The 21,045-nt window shown below is 44.0% G+C and overlaps 1 protein-coding gene across 1 annotated transcript in view; it reads right to left on the bottom strand.

The window, feature by feature from the left end:
• LOC126095059 (myeloid differentiation primary response protein MyD88) overlaps nucleotides 1–21,045 on the bottom strand; it is a 131,000-nt gene that overhangs the window by 21,691 nt on the left and 88,264 nt on the right. Inside the window, exons 7-8 of the mRNA XM_049909746.1 lie at nucleotides 15,179–15,359; nucleotides 5,839–6,004 (exon numbers count right to left, since the gene is read on the bottom strand). Of these exons, the coding sequence (XP_049765703.1) occupies nucleotides 5,839–6,004; nucleotides 15,179–15,359 (347 nt within the window). The remainder of the gene's footprint in view (nucleotides 1–5,838; nucleotides 6,005–15,178; nucleotides 15,360–21,045) is intronic.

Genomic DNA, 21,045 nt, shown 5'->3' with positions numbered 1-21,045 from the left:
ACAAAACTTCGAAAACCCCTAGACAAACGAGATCTGCAGTGTGTAATCTTTCAGCAGCTACTAATAAATAAGCCTTGCTGAAATTGTGCTGGAACTACTCGTATTATTCTTTATTACAAACACGTGGTGCGAATGTGGTGCTACCACAATATACCGCGTAAGATTCCACATCATTCAGTTATCAAGAAACGAGATAGGTAACAACCAGTACAATGGGTACTCAAGTGTAACAGTTATGGGATCCCATCCTCCCACCCTTCCTTTAGTCCAGACAAGACAGAGAAGTAGTACCACTTAAGAAAATTTGGACAGAAGGTTCTCTAGCTATTACGCTAGGCTACAAAAATACAATAACCAATATTGATTATGTAGAAAAATAGAGGAATGTTCTAGCTTTAAAATGTTCCACTGATGACTGAAGCCAATTGTTTATTGTTGTTTCTGGAACACTTATTTTTTGCATCAATCTGCTGTAATTGTATGTGGTACCAAATGTCTCCCTCATAGAAAACAAATCTACCTTTCATATTCTGTTACACAATGTATGTCTCATTCAGCTTTTGACACTCAGTGTAATTTGTGTGGAACTGCCATTCTGGGATATTTTGTTGTGAACATTTCAGCAATTAAATTTTTTTTATCTTTTTTCGTTTCTCCATACTTTGTAACAATTTCTTTACTTCATTTGCTAACTGGTAAGTAATTATATGAAAGTCTTTTTATGTGTCCAATAAAAAAAATTTCAAAAATAAAATTTTATGAACATGTGTACATGTATAACACTTTTACATATGATATGATAGTATGGCAATGTTGGCCGGGAGGCCCCATGCAGGAAGTTCGGCCGCCGTATTACAAGTGCTTTTTAGTTGACGCCACTTTGGAGACTAGCGAGTCAATGATGATGAAATGATGATGAAAGACACACAACACCCAGGCGTCACGAGGCAGAGAAAATCCCTGACCCCGCCGGGAATCGAACCCGGGACCCCTCGCGCGGGTAGCGAGAACGTTACCGCAAGACCACGCGCTGCGGACATTTTTATATAAAAAATAGCTGAATAGAATGTTTTAATTTTTCACACCTTCAACAAATGTGCTGGGAGGGAGGAGGGAGGGAGGGAGGGGGGGGGGGGGGAAGAGTACATCTCTCCCAAAGCAGTTGTGACACAGATTACAATTTAAACCTTGGGAGATAAGAGCACAATCAAGCTGCAGCACTAAGAAGGAAATATATCTCTGCCCAAACTCTTTGCCTCTGTATATGTCTGCTTGTGTCTGTATGTGTGTGGATGTGTGTGTGTGCGCGCGCGCGCGCGCGCGCGCGAGCGAGTGTATACCTGTCCTTTTTTTATATATATAAAAAGAAAGATGATGAGACTTACCAAACAAAAGCGCTGGCAGGTCGATAGACACACAAACAGACACAAACATACACACAAAATTCTCGCTTTTGTAACCAACGGTTGCCTCGTCAGGAAAGAGGGAAGGAGAGGGAAAGACGAAAGGATTTGGGTTTTAAGGGAGAGGGTAAGGAGTCACTCCAATCCCGGGAGCGGAAAGACTTACCTTAGGGGGAAAAAAGGACAGGTATACACTCGCGCACACACACATATCCATATATATTGAAGCGCAAGTTCCCATCTCCGGAGTTCGGATAGGTTGGTGTTAGTGGGAAGTATCCAGATAACCCAGACGGTGTAACACTGCGACAAGATGTGCTGGCCGTGCACCAAGGCATGTTTAGCCACAGGGTAATCCCATTCCTGATGTCCAGGCAGAGCTTCAAGGAATCCTCAGAACCCTAGGCCCCCTACAAAACCTTTCACCTGACTCCATCAACCTCCTGACCCCACCGACACCCCGCACCCCTACCTTGTACCTTCTTCCTAAAATTCACAAACCCAATCATCCCGGCCGCCCCATTTTAGCTGGTTACCAAGCCCCCACAGAACGTATCTCTGCCTACGTAGATCAACACCATCAACCCATTACATGCAGTCTCCCATCCTTCATCAAAGACACCAACCACTTTCTCGAACGCCTGGAATCCTTACCCAATCCATTACCCCCAGAAACCATCCTTGTAACCATTGATGCCACATCCTTATACACAAATATCCCGCACGTCCAGGGCCTCGCTGCGATGGAGCACTTCCTTTCACGCCGATCACCTGCCACCCTACCTAAAACCTCTTTCCTCATTACCTTAGCCAGCTTCATCCTGACCCACAACTTCTTCACTTTTGAAGACCAGACATACCAACAGCCATGGGTACCAGGGTGGCCCCTTCGTACGCCAACCTATTCATGGGTCGCTTAGAGGAAGCCTTCTTGGTTACCCAGGCCTGCCAACCCAAAGTTTGGTACAGATTTATTGACAACATCTTCATGATCTGGACTCACAGTGAAGAACAACTCCAAAACTTCCTCTCCAACCTCAACTCCTTTGGTTCCATCAGATTCACCTGGTCCTACTCCAAATCCCATGCCACTTTCCTTGATGTTGACCTTCACCTGTCCAATGGCCAGCTTCACACGTCCGTCCACATCAAACCCACCAACAAGCAACAGTACCTCCATTACGACAGCTGCCACCCATTCCACATCAAACGGTCCCTTCCCTACAGCCTAGGTCTTCATGGCAAACAAATCTGCTCCAGTCCGGAATCCCTGAAGCATTACACCAACAACCTGACAACAGCTTTCGCATCCCGCAACTACCCTCCCGACCTGGTACAGAAGCAAATAACCAGAGCCACTTCCTCATCCTCTCAAACCCAGAACCTCCCACAGAAGAACCACAAAAGTGCCCCACTTGTGACAGGATACTTTCCGGGACTGGATCAGATTCTGAATGTGGCTCTCCAGCAGGGATACGACTTCCTCAAATCCTGCCCTGAAATGAGATCCATCCTTCATGAAATCCTCCCCACTCCACCAAGAGTGTCTTTCCGATGTCCACCTAACCTTCGTAACCTCTTAGTTCATCCCTATGAAATCCCCAGACCACCTTCCCTACCCTCTGGCTCCTACCCTAGTAACCGCCCCCGGTGTAAAACCTGTCCCATGCACCCTCCCACCACCACCTACTCCAGTCCTGTAACCCGGAAGGTGTACACAATCAAAGGCAGAGCCACGTGTGAAAGCACCCACGTGATCTACCAACTGACCTGCCTACACTGTGATGCATTCTATGTGGGAATGACCAGCAACAAACTGTCCATTCGCATGAATGGACACAGGCAGACAGTGTTTGTTGGTAATGAGGATCACCCTGTGGCTAAACATGCCTTGGTGCACGGCCAGCACATCTTGTCGCAGTGTTACACCGTCCGGGTTATCTGGATACTTCCCACTAACACCAACCTATCCGAACTCTGGAGATGGGAACTTGCACTTCAATATATCCTCTCTTCCCGTTATCCACCAGGCCTCAATCTCCGCTAATTTCAAGTTGCCGCCACTCATACCTCACCTGTCATTCAACAACATCTTTGCCTCTGCACTTCTGCCTTGACTGACATCTCTGCCCAAACTCTCTGTCTTTAAATATGTCTGCTTGTGTCTGTATGTGTGTGGATGGATATGTGTGTGTGTGCGAGTGTATACCCGTCCTTTTTTCCCCATAAGGTAAGTTTTTCCCCTCCGGGACTGGAATGACTCCTTACCCTCTCCCTTAAAACCCACATCCTTTCGTCTTTCCCTCTCCTTCCCTCTTTCCTGATGAGGCAACAGTTTGTTGCGAAAGCTTGAATTTTGTGTGTATGTTTGTGTTCGTTTGTGTGTCTGTCGACCTGCCAGCACCTTCATTTGGTAAGTCACATCATCTTTGTTTTTAGGTATATATAATAGAGGGAAACATTCCACGTGGGAAAAATATATCTAAATATATCACACGCACGGCACAGCGGACACACCAGGAACCGCGGTGTTGGCCGTCGAATGGCGCTAGCTGCGCAGCATTTGTGCACCGCCACCGTCAGTGTCATACGGAGCTCCATCGCAGTCTTTAATACTGGTAGCATGCCGCGACAGCGTGGACGTGAACCGTATGTGCAGTTGACGGACTTTGAGCGAGGGCGTATAGTGGGCACGCGGGAGGCCGGGTGGACGTACCGCCGAATTGCTCAACACGTGGGGCGTGAGGTCTCCACAGTACATCGATGTTGTCGCCAGTGGTCGGCGGAAGGTGCACGTGCCCGTCGACCTGGGACCGGACCGCAGCGATGCACGGATGCACGCCAAGACCGTAGGATCTTACGCAGTGCCGTAGGGGACCGCACCGCCACTTCCCAGCAAATTAGGGACACTGTTGCTCCTGGGGTATCGGCGAGGACCATTCGCAACCGTCTCCATGAAGCTGGGCTACGGTCCTGCACACCGTTAGGCCATCTTCCGCTCACGCCCCAACATCGTGCAGCCCGCCTCCAGTGGTGTCGCGACAGGCGTGAATGGAGGGACGAATGGAGACGTGTCGTCTTCAGCGATGAGAGCCGCTTCTGCCTTGGTGCCAATGATGGTCGTATGCGTGTTTGGCGCCGTGCAGGTGAGCGCCACAATCAGGACTGCAAACGACCGAGGCACACAGGGCCAACACCCGGCATCATGGTGTGTGGAGCGATCTCTTACACTGGCCGTACACCACTGGTGATCGTAGTGGGGACACTGAATAGTGCACGGTACATCCAAACCGTCATCGAACCCATCGTTCTACCATTCCTAGACCGGCAAGGGAACTTGCTGTTCCACCAGGACAATGCACGTCCGCATGTATCCCGTGCCACCCAACGTGCTCTAGAAGATCTCCGGATCTGTCCCCCATTGAGCATGTTTGGGACTGGATGAAGCGTCGTCTCACGCGGTCTGCACGTCCAGCACGAACGCTGGTCCAACTGAGGCGCCAGGTGGAAATGGCATGGCAAGCCGTTCCACAGGACTACATCCAGCATCTCTACGATCGTCTCCATGGGAGAATAGCAGCCTGCATTGCTGCGAAAGGTGGATATACACTGTACTAGTGCCGACATTGTGCATGCTCTGTTGCCTGTGTCTATGTGCCTGTGGTTCTGTCAGTGTGATCATGTGATGTGATGTATCTGACCCCAGGAATGTGTCAATAAAGTTTCCCCTTCCTGGGACAATGAATTCACGGTGTTCTTATTTCAATTTCCAGGAGTGTATAATGGCACAGCTGCTTCTTGGTCTCATAGTAAAATACATAATGTCCTTATTTGACATATGATATAGTGGGCCCAGGTGAGTATACAAATTACATCTCCATAATGTTTAAGCATAGCAGTTTTAGGCATCAATCCAAAATATTTCTTTATGTCACATATTTTCATTCAGTCTACTCTCCCATTAGTAACTCCTTTCACCAATGACTGCAAAATCATGCATAACTTAATTATTTGGTCTGGAATGATGGGTATTATCTTTCTCACATTTTGTGCCATGTACAGAAATCTGTAAAAGCATTGAAGGCTTTTGTAAAAAATAGCAAATTCTACATTTGGTGTCACACTACACATTTTAAATTCACCAATCAGAATATCACACAAACCATTTTAAATTTGTGACACACGAACTTCCTTATGATAAAAAGCATCAGTATTAGATGGCAAAGCATCTGACATTTAAGTCTCATTTTAGGTAAAATTTCAACTATTCATAAGACATCCAGTTTTGCTTGCATTAGAAAGGAAGTTAAGAATACAGTAGTTTAATGAGATAAGCCCACAGCCTTCATGGAACTGTTAACCATGTAATTACCATCTTTATGTCAAGAATAGGATCATTACAGACATTAATTGCTACCGTAGGTAAGCTACTTACCTTAACAGGTGTGAACAATGAATCTGATGGTATGTCTTTCAAACTGCGAGGCTTATATAAAGCACTTCCATGTATGTCATGTGGTGCTGAATGGTATGGCAGTCCACTAGCTGTAGGATCCTTAAATTTGTCATCTATGTTGTTCTTTATTGTAATTTCTTCAGTCCTGGAGAGCAGATTATTAAATCAAAATTTTAGTCATATTTGGTGTACATAAGGAAGTATATGCACAAGCGCAAATGCAAAATGTAAATGACATGTGCAAATGCAAAATGTGAATGGTGCACTTGCAGAAGTGTTAAGATTGCATAGTACAACAGAACAATCCCTGGTGTGGAATACAGGGACAATTCATTCATTCATTCATTCATTCATTCATTCATTCAGTCACACTTTCCGAATTTTTCAGGACCACTTACAACAGGTCATTAAGGTAACTTCAGCACTTGAAAACATTAATGATATTTTGTGAAATCTGAATTTGTACTGGTGTAATAAATGTTCATTCAATTTATGGGAATGCAGCCATGTGACATCTTGGACAACTATTGATATTTCAACAGGTGAACAGCCAGTAATTTTCAAGGCACAAATGCAACAAGAGTGTCTCAACACCTTTTCAGAATGTCTGAGTTCAATCCATCCAAATATTTACTTCACTATGGAGTTGGGAAAGGATACTTGTCTTCCCTGCCTTGATTGGAACATGTCACTATTTCTTTTTTTGTCATCACTCTTCTGACTGGTTTAATGCGACCTGTCATGAATTCCTCTCTTGTGCAACCTCTTCATTTCAGAGTAGCACTTGCAACCTACGTCCTTAGTTATTTGCTATTCCAATCTCTGACTTCCTCTTAAGAGTTTTTGCCTCTACAACTCACTCTAGTACCATGGAAGTCATTCCTTCATGTCTTAACAGATGTCCCATCATCCTGTCCCTTCTCCTTGTCAGTGTTTCCCAAATATTCCTTTCCTCTCCAATTCTGTGCAAATCCTCATTACTTACCTTATCAGTCCACCTAATTTTCAACATTCTTCTGCTTTGATTCTCATCTGTTCTGGTTTTCTGACAGTCCATGTTTCACTACATACAACGGTGTGCTCCACACGTACATTCTGAGAAATTTCTTCCACAAATAAAGGCCTATGTTTGATACTAGTAGACTTCTCTTGGTAAGGAATGCCTTTCTTGCCAGTGCTAGTCTGCTTTTGATGCCCTTCTTGCTCCATCCGTCATTGGTTATTTTGCTGCCTAGGTAGCGGAATTCCTCAACTTCATCTACTTACTGACCATCCATCAATCCTGACGTTAAGTTTTCGCTGTTCTCATTTCTGCTGAGTTTTATTAGTTTCGTCTTTCTTTGATTTACTCTCAATCCATATTCTGTACTCATTAGACTATTCATTTCATTCAATCGCTCATGTAATTCTCATTCACTTTCACTAGAAAGGCAATGTTATCAGTGATTCGTATTGTTGATATCTTTTCACTTGAATTTTAATTCCCTCCTCAGCCTTTCTTTTATTTCCATCATTGCTTCTTCAACGTACAGATTGAACAGTAGGGGCAAAAGACTATATACATCCCTGTCTTACACCCTTTTTAATCCGAGTGCTTCATTCTTAGTTGTCCACTCTTATTATTCCCTCTTGGCTCTTGTACGTATTGTATATTACTCATCTCTCCCTATAGCTTACCCCTATTTTTCTCAGAATTTCGAACATCTTGCACCACTTCACATTGTCGAAAGCTTATTCCAGGTCGACAAATCCTATGAACGAGTCTTTATTTTTCTTTAGTCTTGCTACCATCAACCACAATGTCAGAATTGCCTCTCTGGTGTCTTTACCTTTCCTAAAGTCAAGCTGATCGTCATGTAAAACATCCTCAATTTTCTTTTCCATTTTCCTGTATATTGTTCTTGTAAGCAACTGGGCGATGCATGAGCTGTTAAGCTGATTGTGCAATAATTCTCACACTTGTCAGCTCTTGCAGTCTTTGGAACTGTGTGGATAATATCTTTCCAAAAGTCAAATGGTCTGTCACCAGACTCTTACATTTTACACACCAATGTGAGTAGTCATTTTGTTGCCACTTTCCCCAATGATTTTAGAAATTCTGATGGAATGTTGTCTATCCCTTCTACTTTATTTGATCTTAAGTCTTACGAAGCTCTTTTAAATTCTGATTCTAATACTGGATCCCCTCTCTCTTCTGAATCGACTCCTGTTTCTTCTTCTATCACATGAGAGAAAGCTTCCCCCTCATAGAGGCCTTCAATGTACTCTCTCCACCCATCCACTCTCTCCTCTGCATTTAACAGTGGAATTTCCATTGCACTCTTAAAGTTACCACCCTTGCTTTTAATTTCACCAAAGGTTATTTTGACTGCCCTATATGCTGAGTGACTTTTCAGTATTCCTGAATTTCCCCGAGCATTTTTGTACTTCCTTCTTTCACGGATCATCTGACGTCTTTCTTCTGTTACCCACGGTTTCTTCACAGTTACCTTCTTTGTACCTATGTTTTCCTTTCAAACTTCTGTGATTGCCCTTTTCAGAGATGTCACTTCCTCTTGAACTATATTGCCTACTAAGCTATTCCTTATTGCTGTAGTTATAGCCTTAGAGATCTTCAAGCATATCTTACCATTCCTTAGTACATCCGTATCCCACTTCTTTGCATATTCATTCTTACAAACTAATCTCTTAAACTTCAGCCTACTCTTCATCATTATTACATTTTTGATCTGAGCGTGTCTGCTCCTGGGTACACCTCACAATCCACTATCTGATTTTGGAATCTCTACCTGACCATGATGTAATCTAACTGAAATCTGTATTACCCTGTCAGTATCATCATATAGTTTCTCTATCTCTTCATCTTCAGCCTGCAATGTTGGCATGTACACTTTACTATTCTTATCAGTGTTGGTTTTCTGCAATTTTGTAATTACAACCCTATCACTGAACTGTTCACAGTAAAACATTCTCTGTCCTACCTTTCTATTCATAACTAATCCCACTCCTGTTATAACATTTTCTGCTACTATTGATATTACTCTATAAACACCTGATCAGAAATCCTTGTCTTCTTTCCATTTCACTTCACCAACGCCTACTATAGTAGATTGAGCCTCTGCCTTTTCCTTTTCAGATTTTCTAGCTTCCCTACCACTCAAACCTCTGACATCCATGCCCCGACTCACTGAACGTTTTGTTGGTTATTCAATCTTTTTCTTGTGGCCACCTCTCCCTTGGCAGTCCCCTCCTGGAGATCTATTCCGGAATCTTTTGCCAATGGAGAGATCATCATGACACTTTTCAATTACAGGCCATATGTCCTACAGATACATGTTATGTGTCTTTAATGCAGTGGTTTCCATTGCCTTCTGCATCCTCATGCTGTTGATCACTGCTAATTCTTCCGCCTTTAGGGGCAGTTTCCCACCCCAAGGACGAAAGAGAGCTTTGAACCTCTGTCCGCTCTTCCGCTCTCTCTGACAAGGCCACTGGCAGTCTGAGGATGACTTCTTATCTCAGAAGTCTTTGGCTGCCAATGCTGATTAGTAATCGAAATTTAAGTGGTGGCAGGTTTCCAACCCAGGACCGAGGACATATTGTTTACTAATCAAAGATGCTACCCCAAGACCGCAGTTGAAATTCTATGCCATTTATAGGAAGGAAATACACACACTTCTCTGTTTTCAGGCTGACCGTTGTCACCATCCCACTCAGGATGAAGGGGTACTTCAGACCTTGGTTCATGTGGCCCATGTCATCTCAGACCCTGAAAGCGTATCTCAGAGTCTGAAAGCTTATCTTGGACCCTGAAAGCTTGTCAGCTGAGTTAACCCAACTTGAAGCCATCTTTTGCCAGAATGGTTACTGTAAATGACATGATGATGGTGGAGATGGTGTTTGGTTTGTGCTCAACTGTGCGGTCATCAGCCCCCGTACAAAGTCACAGTTATTACACAGTCCATTTTTTTCACAATCCAATCTAGACGCTGTCACAAATGATGATGATGATGATGATGATGATGATGATGATGATGATGATGATGAAATGATATGGACAACACGAACACCCAGTCCCCAGGCAGAGAAAATCCCCAACTCGGCCGGGAATCGAACCCGGGACCCCTTGATCCAAAAGCAGCAACGCTAGCCACTAGACCACAAGCTATGGACTGTGAATGATGGATCAGACACATGATATGAAGTGTGTTTACTGACACCATCTAAGATTAGAGCCATTTTATGGTCCGCAAAGGATTATCTTGGTGGTGGGTATCTACAGTATCCCATGCAGTTGTGGCATATTATACACTGATCAGACCATCAGGACCATGGAGGATTGGTTACAGTAGCACATCCATGGTCTAGGTGTAGTGTAGCATGGTGCCTCTGATTACTAATCAAAACATCCTCGATCCCGGATTCAAACCCTGCCACGACTTAAATTTTGAATAAAAATCACCAGCATGGTCCGGTATAAGAAGTCACCCTCATTTTGCCAATGGCCTTGCCAAAGGAGGTGGAGGAGTAGACACTGGTTGAGATAAGTCTCTTGGTCTAGGTGTAGGAAACTACTCATAAATGTGGAAGAATCAGCAATGATCAACGGTATGATACAGAAGGTAATGGAAACCCCTGCTTTAAAGAAATATACTGTGTATCCAGAGGATATGTGACCTGTAATGAAAACGTGTCATCATGATTTCTCCATTAGCAAAAGATTCCGGAATAGTGCTCCATTTGCATCTCTAGGAGGGGACTGCCAAGGGGGAGGTGACAATGAGAAAAAATTGACTAATCAACAAAAGGGTAATGTTCTACATTTCAGGGCGTGGAAGGTCAGGAGATAGAACGTGGTAAAGAAGCTAGAAAATCTGAAAAGGGAGATGCGGAGGCTCAATCTAGATATATTAGGGGTCAGTGGAGTGAAATGGAAAAACAACAAGGATTTCTGGTCAGGTGAGCACAGGGTAACATCAACAGTAGCAGAAAATGGTGTAACGGGAGTGGGATTCGTTATGAATAGGAATGTAAGGCAGAGAAAGTGTTACTGTGAACAGTTCAGTAACAGGGTTGTTCTTATCAGAATCACAGCAAACCAACACTGACAAGAATAGTTCACATAAACATGCCAAAGTCACAGGCTGAAGATGAAAGAGAGAGAGAGAGAGAGAGAGAGAGAGAGAGAGAGAGAGAGATAGAATATATGAGGACACTGAACAGGTAATTCAATACGTAAATGGAGATTAAAATTTAATATTCATGGGGGACTGGAATAGGATTGTAGGGGAAGCAGTAGAAGAAAGGGCTATGGGAGAATATGGGGTTGGTACTAGGAATGGAAGAGGAGAAAGACCGAGTTTTGCAATAAATTTCATCAAGTAATAGTGAATATTCTATTCAAGAATCACACAGGGAGAAGGTATGCTTGGAAAATGCTGGGAGATACAGAAAGATTTCATTCAGAAAATACATTATGGTTAGGGAGAGATTCTGAAATCAGATACTGGACTGTATGGCATACGCAAGAGCAGACGTAGACTCAGATCATAATTTAGTAGTGATGAAGAGTAGGCTAAAAATTAAGAGACTGATCAGGAAGAATCAATGCAGAATGAAGTGGGATACAGAAATACTAAGGAATGAGGAGATATGTTTGAAGTTCTCCGAGACTATAGGGACTGCGATAAGGAATAGCTCAATAGGCACATCAGTTGAAGAGGAGTGGACATCTCTAAACAAGGCAACCACAGAAGCTGGAAAGAACAACATATGTACAAAGAAGGTAATTGCGAAGAAGCCATGGGTAACACCAGATGTACACTACGTGATCAAAAGTATCCGGACACCTGGCTGAGTTTGTGGTGCCCTCCATTGGTAATGATGGAATTCAACATGGTATTGGCCCACCCTTAGCCTTGACAACAGCTTCCACTCTCGTAGGCATATGTTCAATCAGGTGGTGGAAGGTTTCTTGGAGAGTGGCAGCCCATTCTTCACGGAGTGCTGCACTGAGGAGATGTATAGATGTTGGTCAGTGAGGCCTGGCATGAAGTCAGTGTTGCAAAACATCCCAAAGGTGTTCTACAGGATTCAGGTCCGGACTCTGTGCAGGCCAGTGCATTACAGGTATGTTATTGTAGCGTAACCACTCTGCCACAGGCCGTGCATTATGGACAGGTGTTAGATCATGTTGGAAGATGCAATCGCCACCCTCAAATTGCTCTTCAACAGTGAGAAGCAAGAAGGTGCTTAAAACATCAATGTAGATCTGTGCTGTGGTCGTGCCACGCAAAGTAACAAGGGGTGCAAGCCCCCTCCATGAAACACATGACAACACTTTAACACCGCCGCCTCCGAATTTTGCTGCTGGCACTACACATGCTAGCAGATTACGTTCACCAGGCATTCGCCATACCCACACCCTGCCGTCGGATCACCACATTGTGTACTGTGATTCATCACTCCACATAACATTTTTCCACTGTTCAATCGTCTAATGTTTACACTCCTTACACCAAGCGAGGTGTCATTTGTCATTTACCAGCGTGATGTGCAGCTTACGAGCAGCCACTCGACCATGAAATCCAAATTTTCTCACCGCCCGACTAACTGTCATAGTACTTGCAGTGGATCCTGATGCAGTTTGGAATTCCTGTGTGATGGTCTGGATGGATGTCTGCCAATTACACATTACGACCCTCTTCGACTGTAGGCAGCATCTGTCAGTCAACAGATGAGGATGGCCTGTACGCTTCTGTGTTGTACGTGTCCCTTTACGTTTCCACTTCACTATCACATTGTAAGATTTACAACTGGTTACGTGTAATCAGTGCAATTTATTGGGCGTAGTGCTCTGTGCACCCAATTATCCCCCATGGTTTGATTTGTGTGTAGGGAGGCTGGATATTCTTCACTCTGAGGCACTCAGTGCTCATGGTTGTCAATGAAAAGTAAGAACTGGGTTTAGGTGTTATCAGTGGCACGAAATGTGACTTGTGGTGCCATTTGGTTCTTATCTTGTTGAATTTTCCTTTTTAACACAGACACAGACTTTTCAATGGACAAATCAGAGGTTAAGAAAGTTTCAACCGCAAAGGTGATTCAGATGTATTGAGATCCTACATTCACTGACACTGACGTAATTTAGATCGACTTGTCATGAAAAATAATGGAAAAAAAGAAAAATCATCCCTTGACAAAGCTTTTGATTTGGATTTCTTGGCACAGTTTCATTAAGATCTCACAACATGGTTTAGAACTGATCGTGTTACATTGAATGCCTCAATTCTATGGACTATTGCTTCAGTTCTGTTCTAAAACAGCCCTGCATGTTTTGTCTCCAGATCTGAAAACAGTTGGGATAAAAAAAAAAATCACCAACTTCATTACTGTACCAATTAAGAAGATTCAAAATGCTGAATACTCAACTGGTTACATGCGACTGTCAGTCAGCAGTTGGCCTAACTGCCTGTGAGCCTCTCCCTCTGAACAATAAGTATACAAACTCTCTCTGTACACACGAGGTGCAAATTCTTCGATATAGTATATTTAAAAAAGTATTGAAAGGGCTTCGACAGAATACAAAAAGCAAAACTAATCTCCAACTGATAACACAAAAGGAATGGGAAGAGTATTTCCAAAAATTATTAAATGAGGACAGAGAAGAATATCTAGAAGGAGGAACAGGGGAAGATAAAGGACATGAAGATGATGAGATCCAGATTTTAGAAAGTGAAGTACTTCAGGCATTGAGATCAGGAAAGAATGGTAAATCACCGGGACCAGGCAATATCAATCTGGAGTGTCTGAAATATGGTGGTGACAAAATTGTGAAACTGATAACACAGCTCTTCAACAAAATGATACATGGAGATTCAATACCCAACAAGATGAAGCTAGGTTAAATTAATACAATATTTAAGAAAGGGGATCACAAAATTTGTTCAAACTATCGAGGAATTTGTGTTACAAACACATTAATGAGAATTTTTGCGAAAGTAATTAAAAACAAACTGGAAAAATTTTAGAACCCAAGAAGAACAATGTGGATTCACAGCTGGGAGATCATGTGTAGACCATATTTTCACATTACGACAGATTTTGGAGAAACATAGGGAAAAATAAAAAAATATAGGATTAATTCTCATAGATCTAGAAAAAGCGTATGACACTGTTCCAAGTAAATTACTTTGGAGAACACTACATATGGCAAACATAAACCCTTCCTTGATTAAAATAATACAACAGATGTATAAAGGTAACATTTGCCAAGTGAAAGTTGGTAATAAACTTTCACAGAAATTTAGAACAAGCAAAGGCCTTTTACAGGGCTGTCCCATGTCACCATTATTATTTAAAATCTATATAGATATTAGCCTTAGAACATGGTCTCGTAAATGTAATAGTATGGGATTAGAAATAAGAGATGGAGTTTACCTACATCATTTATTATTTGCTGATGATCAAGTAGTCGTAGCACAAGATGGGGAGGATGCTAACTATATGTGCAATCAACTAGCAATAGCATACAAAACTTGGGGTTTGAGGTTTAATTACCAAAAAACAGAATACTTGACTAATGATTCAGATGAGCTATACATTGAAGGAAAGAAAATCAAAAAGATAAACACTTTCTGTTATTTGGGATCCATTTTAGAAATCGAGGGAAAATCAGAGTCAGAAATCAATAAAAGAATTAGTAGCGGACGGAGCGTCATTGGGATGCTTAACTCAGTCTTATGGAGCAGGAATGTAATGAGCAGAACTAAAAAATTAATATACAAATCCATATTAGAGAGTGTGGTTCTGTATGGAACGGAGACCTGGACAATTAACATGAAGCACATTAAAAAATTACAAGCTCTAGAGATGGACTTTTGGAGAAGATCGGCAAGAATCTCTAGGACAGAAAAGGTAAGAAAAACCGAAGTAATAAGGAGAATGGAAACAAAAGAAAGAATATATGACGTAATGGATAGGAAGAGATTGCAGTGGTACGGGCATGTACGACGAATGGAGGAAACCAGAATACCAAAATTGATACTGGAGTGGGAACCGGAGGGGAGAAGAAGAAGAAGAAGAAGAGGACGACCTGTGACCACCTGGCTCCAAAATGTACAGCACACAATGAGGAGAATCGGCGCACAGGAAGAGGACACACAAGATCGAAACACCTGGAGGAATATTTTGAAAATATAGTTTAAGAACGTTTATTTTTTGTATTGTAATTTCCAAGTAAATTATTATGTTGGAGATAAACCTCTGTAATGAGGAAAAGTGCAAAATAATAAAATAAAAAAAAGTACTGTTGCAGCACCTGCTGAAGTCTCTTGTGGTCCTGCTATTTGCACTCGGAGCTGCTATAGAATCGTGCAGTTTCTCCCAGAAATTCCAGAGGTGGCCAGGTCGAGTGAAGTCCAGTAAGAAGTAGTAACTCAGCTCAGGAGGTAGTTGGCACTTCTGGTACAGCACAGGTACAACTTTCCGGTGCTTCTGATCTGAAAACAAGAGGCGATGCAAAAATATATACTACAATTATTAATAAACCTTACAGTAAGAATAACAGCAGAAATATGTGTTAGACATTTTTTTTTTAAGAAACTACAAAATATGAGGGTGGTCACTCACTCAAAGTTTTGAAATTGCTTTGACTTACCTTCCTGTCTTTTAATGTCTTTTACAGCTTTCCATGAATTATTTTAAAAACCACCTTAATTACTTTCACTCTGCAGTGGAGTGTGCCTGAATTGAACCTATCTTACAGATTAAAAAAATGCGTCCCAGATGGAAACTTTGACAAGAAATTCTCCCTTCAACAGTTTCATCATCCTCACACAGGATGGGAAAACTAACACGGATATAAAGCAGGATGTGTTCTGCGACATCATAAAGTAGAATTCCATATTGCGAAGCATTCACAAATATGGAAAAAATACAGAGTTCCATTGGATTTCAGCAGTAAGATAGGAAATCTTAACAAATACAGTACAGGAACACTTTCTACATCAAAAGCTGACATCGGCACATGCTATATTGGGATACAGAGATAAAACATGCCATATTTGAATGTATTTGCATTAGAATCTGTAAATTACAAAAATATTACTCTTCAAGGCAACAGTGCACTAAATATATAACAAAAATGCATCATATTTAGTACGGTTTGCTATAATAAAAGGCAAGATGGTGGTAATTAAAAGTGCAATCAATCCTGTAAGTGTTAGTGCTGTGTTGTCTGAACAAGACACAACCAGGGAAAAAGCACCAAAAAGCACCACAGGCACAAAGATGCGAGCTAGTGCCCGTGCCATAGAGTCTCACCACTTGCACGAGTTCCACGAGCATCACGGGCAGTGCTGAGGATGAAAATGTCGACTTCGTCTCGGCCAGCTTCTGGCCGAGTACAATCTGCCAATGACCAGACGAAAATGGACAAAAGCCTATCAGAAGATAGAAGAGCAGCTCTCACCAACTTGATTATAGATCATCGTCTTGGGCTGACTTAGACAGGGAATGTTATTCAGTGAACTCTTAAAATTGAACAGACAGTAGGTGTTAATTACATTTGCTACATACTGTGAAGTTGACCTACAATAATTTGCACATAGCCATTGAGAGGCCTTTTTTGTGATACATTACATGCAGTGTTACAGATTTAATCCATTCAACAAATTACAAAGATAAGTAAACCTTTTTAACTCATTTGTGTGACTTTATAACTAATTCATTGGAATGTCGTAGAACCTTCATTCTCCTATCCTGTTACCTGATCCTGGGGCACAGCTGTATAATAATGGCATGGAGAAATTGTCTTAGCAGTGTACTGCACCAGAAGCCATTCCACGAACTCAAAAACTCGGCCTACCGTAACAACAGTGGCAACTCAGCTTCCACAGCAGTAGCAACGTGGCCCTTACAAAACTGGCGACGAGGGTTTGCAAAAGTTAAAGCACAGGATAGGAGGATTAAGTTCTCCAGATGTTTTACTTAACCATGGTCTATGTGCATCTCCTTGGATTAAGTAAAAATAAAATCCTTGTTTGAGATTAAGTTTGAAGGTATGGCCACAAGACAAATAAGCAATGCAAACTGTGAAAATGTCATTATTATATGCACACACAGCGTATTTGGTAGCATACAGCTTTTTCAAATGGGGAACTTAAGTTAACTTTTGTGAAGCATTTGAGTTGTGGTGCTTTAGAAGGATGCAGAAAATTAGGCAGACTAATAAGGTGGTTCTCTGCAGAACTGATGAAGAAAGGGACATGTGGAAAGCACTGATTAGAAGAAGGGACAGGATGATAGATGTGTGTTAACACAATGGGGCATATTATCTGTGGTAGGAGGAGGAGGAGCTGTAGAGGTAAAAACTGTAGGAAATAACAGAGGTTAGAATACAAACAACAAATAATTGAAGAGGTACGACGGTACTCTGAGATGAAGAGCTTTCCACAATTCACAATTAACGATGGACCACGTCAAACGGGTCTGAAGATTGCTGCAGAGGCGAGGCGTGTGTGTGTGTGTGTGTGTGTGTGTGTGTGTGTGTGTGTGTGTGTGATGCCTGCAGTTTTGCCCTCAGCTTTTCCATGCAAGGACCAAAAATTTTGCACTCAGTATTGCTTGCACTCTGATATCTGTGCCTCTGCTGTTGGTACCTTATGGATCATTGGAACATTTTAATTTAATGTGTTGAATCATAACTACAACCATTTTGTACCTTTGCATTTATTTCCATTGGTGGAAAATTTGAGTATAAATTAGTGACTGTCTTTGCATTGGCAATAAACTGTATTAATGGGACCCTTACTTGCTGTGGATCACCTAGGCCAAAAGCCATGCAGCACTTCCAAATTCAGTGCTTTACTTGTGCAACTTAACTTTGCCTTGCATGTATGCTGTTTGGGCTTTAGTGTTTAATGAAGTTTTTTACACAGTTTTGTTAACTTGCTCATGAGCCGTGTGGCATAATTCCTGTTCACTGAGTTTGAGACTGTTTTTACATTTTTTAAGGTTTGCAGTTTTACTTTTTAATTATTTTAAGGGGAATTCCCTGCATTGATGTGTGTTTTTTGAAAATAGGTTCTACATGGTTGTCAAGCCCGGGGACTGATTCAAGGAAACACTGTTTGTAGTGCCTAGTCACTAAGTATTCCCTTGGAAGAGTAAGCTCTATCATTTATTTGTTCTATTTGTTTGATTCAAGTAGGCATCTGGCTGTACAATTTTGGTGTAAAGTTTACCTAAATTGTCTAGGGAGATGTTAATTATTCTATTTTTATACTCCCTTAACAGTGATCGATGATCTGGTCCCTTTAGGCAGTATTTTGGGGGTAATATTTTGACTTTATTTTATGATGAATTTTTGGAGCTTTAGCCGGGATCTCTTAAAAGGTGACGATAGTTGTCCATGCAATTTGTATTTTTGTAGCCTACATCTCATGAATACGATGTTTGTTACCAGTGCTTCTTAGCCTTGTGAAGTGCGAACCCAACATTTCGGAACTGCAGGCCACGAGGGCTTGTTGCTGTTGGGCATGTGCCTTCCAGCTGCGTTCGAGACTCGTCCGCTACAGCTGTATTGGAACTGTTCACCTTATCGCTTGATTCTTTAAGTTAAGTTTTGCCTTTCCCTTTTAAAGATCCTGATGTACTTCCTTACACAGGGCAGAGAAAAGTTGTGTCACGAAATTTTAACCCCAGATAGCTGATGCCAGTAAGAACCAAAATAAACAACATTGTATAGGTTGACATCACACCATTTTTAAACTATGGAAACTTGGCACCACACGGTCTGATTGGCCATGGGATTGCCATGTTGCCGTTCGTCGGTTGACAGGCAGCGCTATGGTTGTTGGTTCACACAAACAAACATCCCTCGCCTCATCACTGCCCCAGTGTGGTAAGCACATATGTCGAATAGGTCGCTGAGAGGAACAGTGGGGGGGGGGGGGGGGGGGGGTGGAGAGAAAGAGTGGTGGTGGTGGGGGGAGAGACAGAGGAGTGGGGGGGGTGGAGAGAAAGAGTGGTGGTGGTGGGGGGAGAGAGAGAGGAATGGGGGGGTGGAGAGAAAGAGTGGTGGTGGTGGGGGGAGAGACAGAGGAGTGGGGGGGAGGAGAGACAGAGGAGTGGGGGGGAGGAGAGACAGAGGAGTGGGGGGGGAGGAGAGACAGAGGAGTGGGGGGGGAGGAGAGACAGAGGAGTGGGGGGGAGGAGAGACAGAGGAGTCGGGGGGAGGAGAGACAGAGGAGTGGGGGGGAGGAGAGACAGAGGAGTGGGGGGGAGGAGAGACAGAGGAGTGGGGGGGAGGAGAGACAGAGGAGTGGGGGGGAGGAGAGACAGAGGAGTGGGGGGGAGGAGAGACAGAGGAGTGGGGGGGGAGGAGAGACAGAGGAGTGGGGGGGAGGAGAGACAGAGGAGTGGGGGGGGAGGAGAGACAGAGGAGTGGGGGGGGAGGAGAGACAGAGGAGTGGGGGGGGAGGAGAGACAGAGGAGTGGGGGGGGAGGAGAGACAGAGGAGTGGGGGGGGAGGAGAGACAGAGGAGTGGGGGGGAGGAGAGACAGAGGAGTGGGGGGGAGGAGAGACAGAGGAGTGGGGGGGGAGGAGAGACAGAGGAGTGGGGGGGAGGAGAGACTGAGGAGTGGGGGGGGAGGAGAGACAGAGGAGTGGGGGGGGAGGAGAGACAGAGGAGTGGGGGGGAGGAGAGACAGAGGAGTGGGGGGGAGGAGAGACAGAGGAGTGGGGGGGAGGAGAGACAGAGGAGTGGGGGGGAGGAGAGACAGAGGAGTGGGGGGGAGGAGAGGTACTTGCATTGTTTGGTACTTGCATTGTTTAATTCATAAATTTCGGGCGTATTATAGTATTTGAGAGTTGTAGCATCGCGTTTTAGTACCCGAATAGTATAAAATCGTGTAGTCTCCTTCCGCCGCCGAGCAGTGTGTCAGCAGTGCACAAGTGGCAGCATTACTGCATTTACTAGGCAATCTTGTATTTTAATAACCGTTTAAATTTTGTGTCATTTTGTTTGCGCTCTCTGTAGATTAGTTCAGATGTTCTTTGCACAACAGTTTTTAGCATGGATAGGGACTGCAACTGCTGTGTTCGGATGCAGGCTGAGTTGGCATCCCTTCGCTCCCAGCTTCAGGCAGTGTTAGCTTCGGTCACACAGCTTGAAGCTGTTGCCAATGGGAATCACTGTGGGGGTCCGGATGGGGGTTTGTCGGGGACGGCCAGCTCGTCCCATGCATCCCCCGATCGGACTACGACTGTGGTTGCCCGGGATACTGCCCGCATTGAGGCTGATCCCTCACCTGTGGTAGAGTGGGAGGTCGTCTCAAGGTGTGGCAGGGGGCGAAAGACATTCCAGAGGGCTGAACGGAAGGCCTCTCCAGTTTCTCTGACGAACCGGTTTCAGGCTCTGTCTCAGGCTGATACTGATCTTCGGCCTGACATGGCTGCTTGTCCTGTTCCAGAGGTTGCCCCTCAGTCTGCAAGATCCGGGCAGTCGCAGAGGGTGGGCTTACTGGTAGTTGGGAGCTCCAACGTCAGGCGAGTAATGGGGCCCCTTAGGGATATGGCAGCAAGGGAGGGGAAGAAAACCAAAGTGCACTCCGTGTGCATACCGGGGGGAGTCATTCCAGATGTGGAAAGGCTCCTTCCGGATGCCATGAAGGGTACAGGGTGCACCCATCTGCAGGTGGTCGCTTATGTCGGCACCAATGATGTGTGTCGCTATGGATCGGAGGAAATCCTCTCTGGCTTCCGGCGGCTATCTGATTTGGTGAAGACTGCCAGTCTCGCTAGCGGGATGAAAGCAGAGCTCACCATCTGCAGCATCGTTGACAGGACTGACTGCGGACCTTTGGTACAGAGCCGAGTGGAGGGTCTGAATCAGAGGCTGAGACGGTTCTGCGACCGTGTGGGCTGCAGATTCCTCGACTTGCGCCATAGGGTGAAGGGGTTTCAGGTTCCGCTGGATAGGTCAGGAGTCCACTACACGCAACAAGCGGCTACACGGGTAGCAGGGGTTGCGTGGCGTGGGCTGGGCGGTTTTTTAGGTTAGATGGCCTCGGGCAAGTACAGAAAGGGCAACAGCCTGAACGGGTGCGGGGCAAAGTCAGGACATGCGGGGACCAAGCAGCAATCGGTATTGTAATTGTAAACTGTCGAAGCTGCGTTGGTAA

Source organism: Schistocerca cancellata, chromosome 1, assembly GCF_023864275.1.
Source record: "Schistocerca cancellata isolate TAMUIC-IGC-003103 chromosome 1, iqSchCanc2.1, whole genome shotgun sequence".
NCBI classification, from domain to species: domain Eukaryota; kingdom Metazoa; phylum Arthropoda; class Insecta; order Orthoptera; family Acrididae; genus Schistocerca; species Schistocerca cancellata.
Note: the sequence above shows the minus strand (reverse complement) of the source record. Positions and strands in the feature narration are given on the sequence as shown.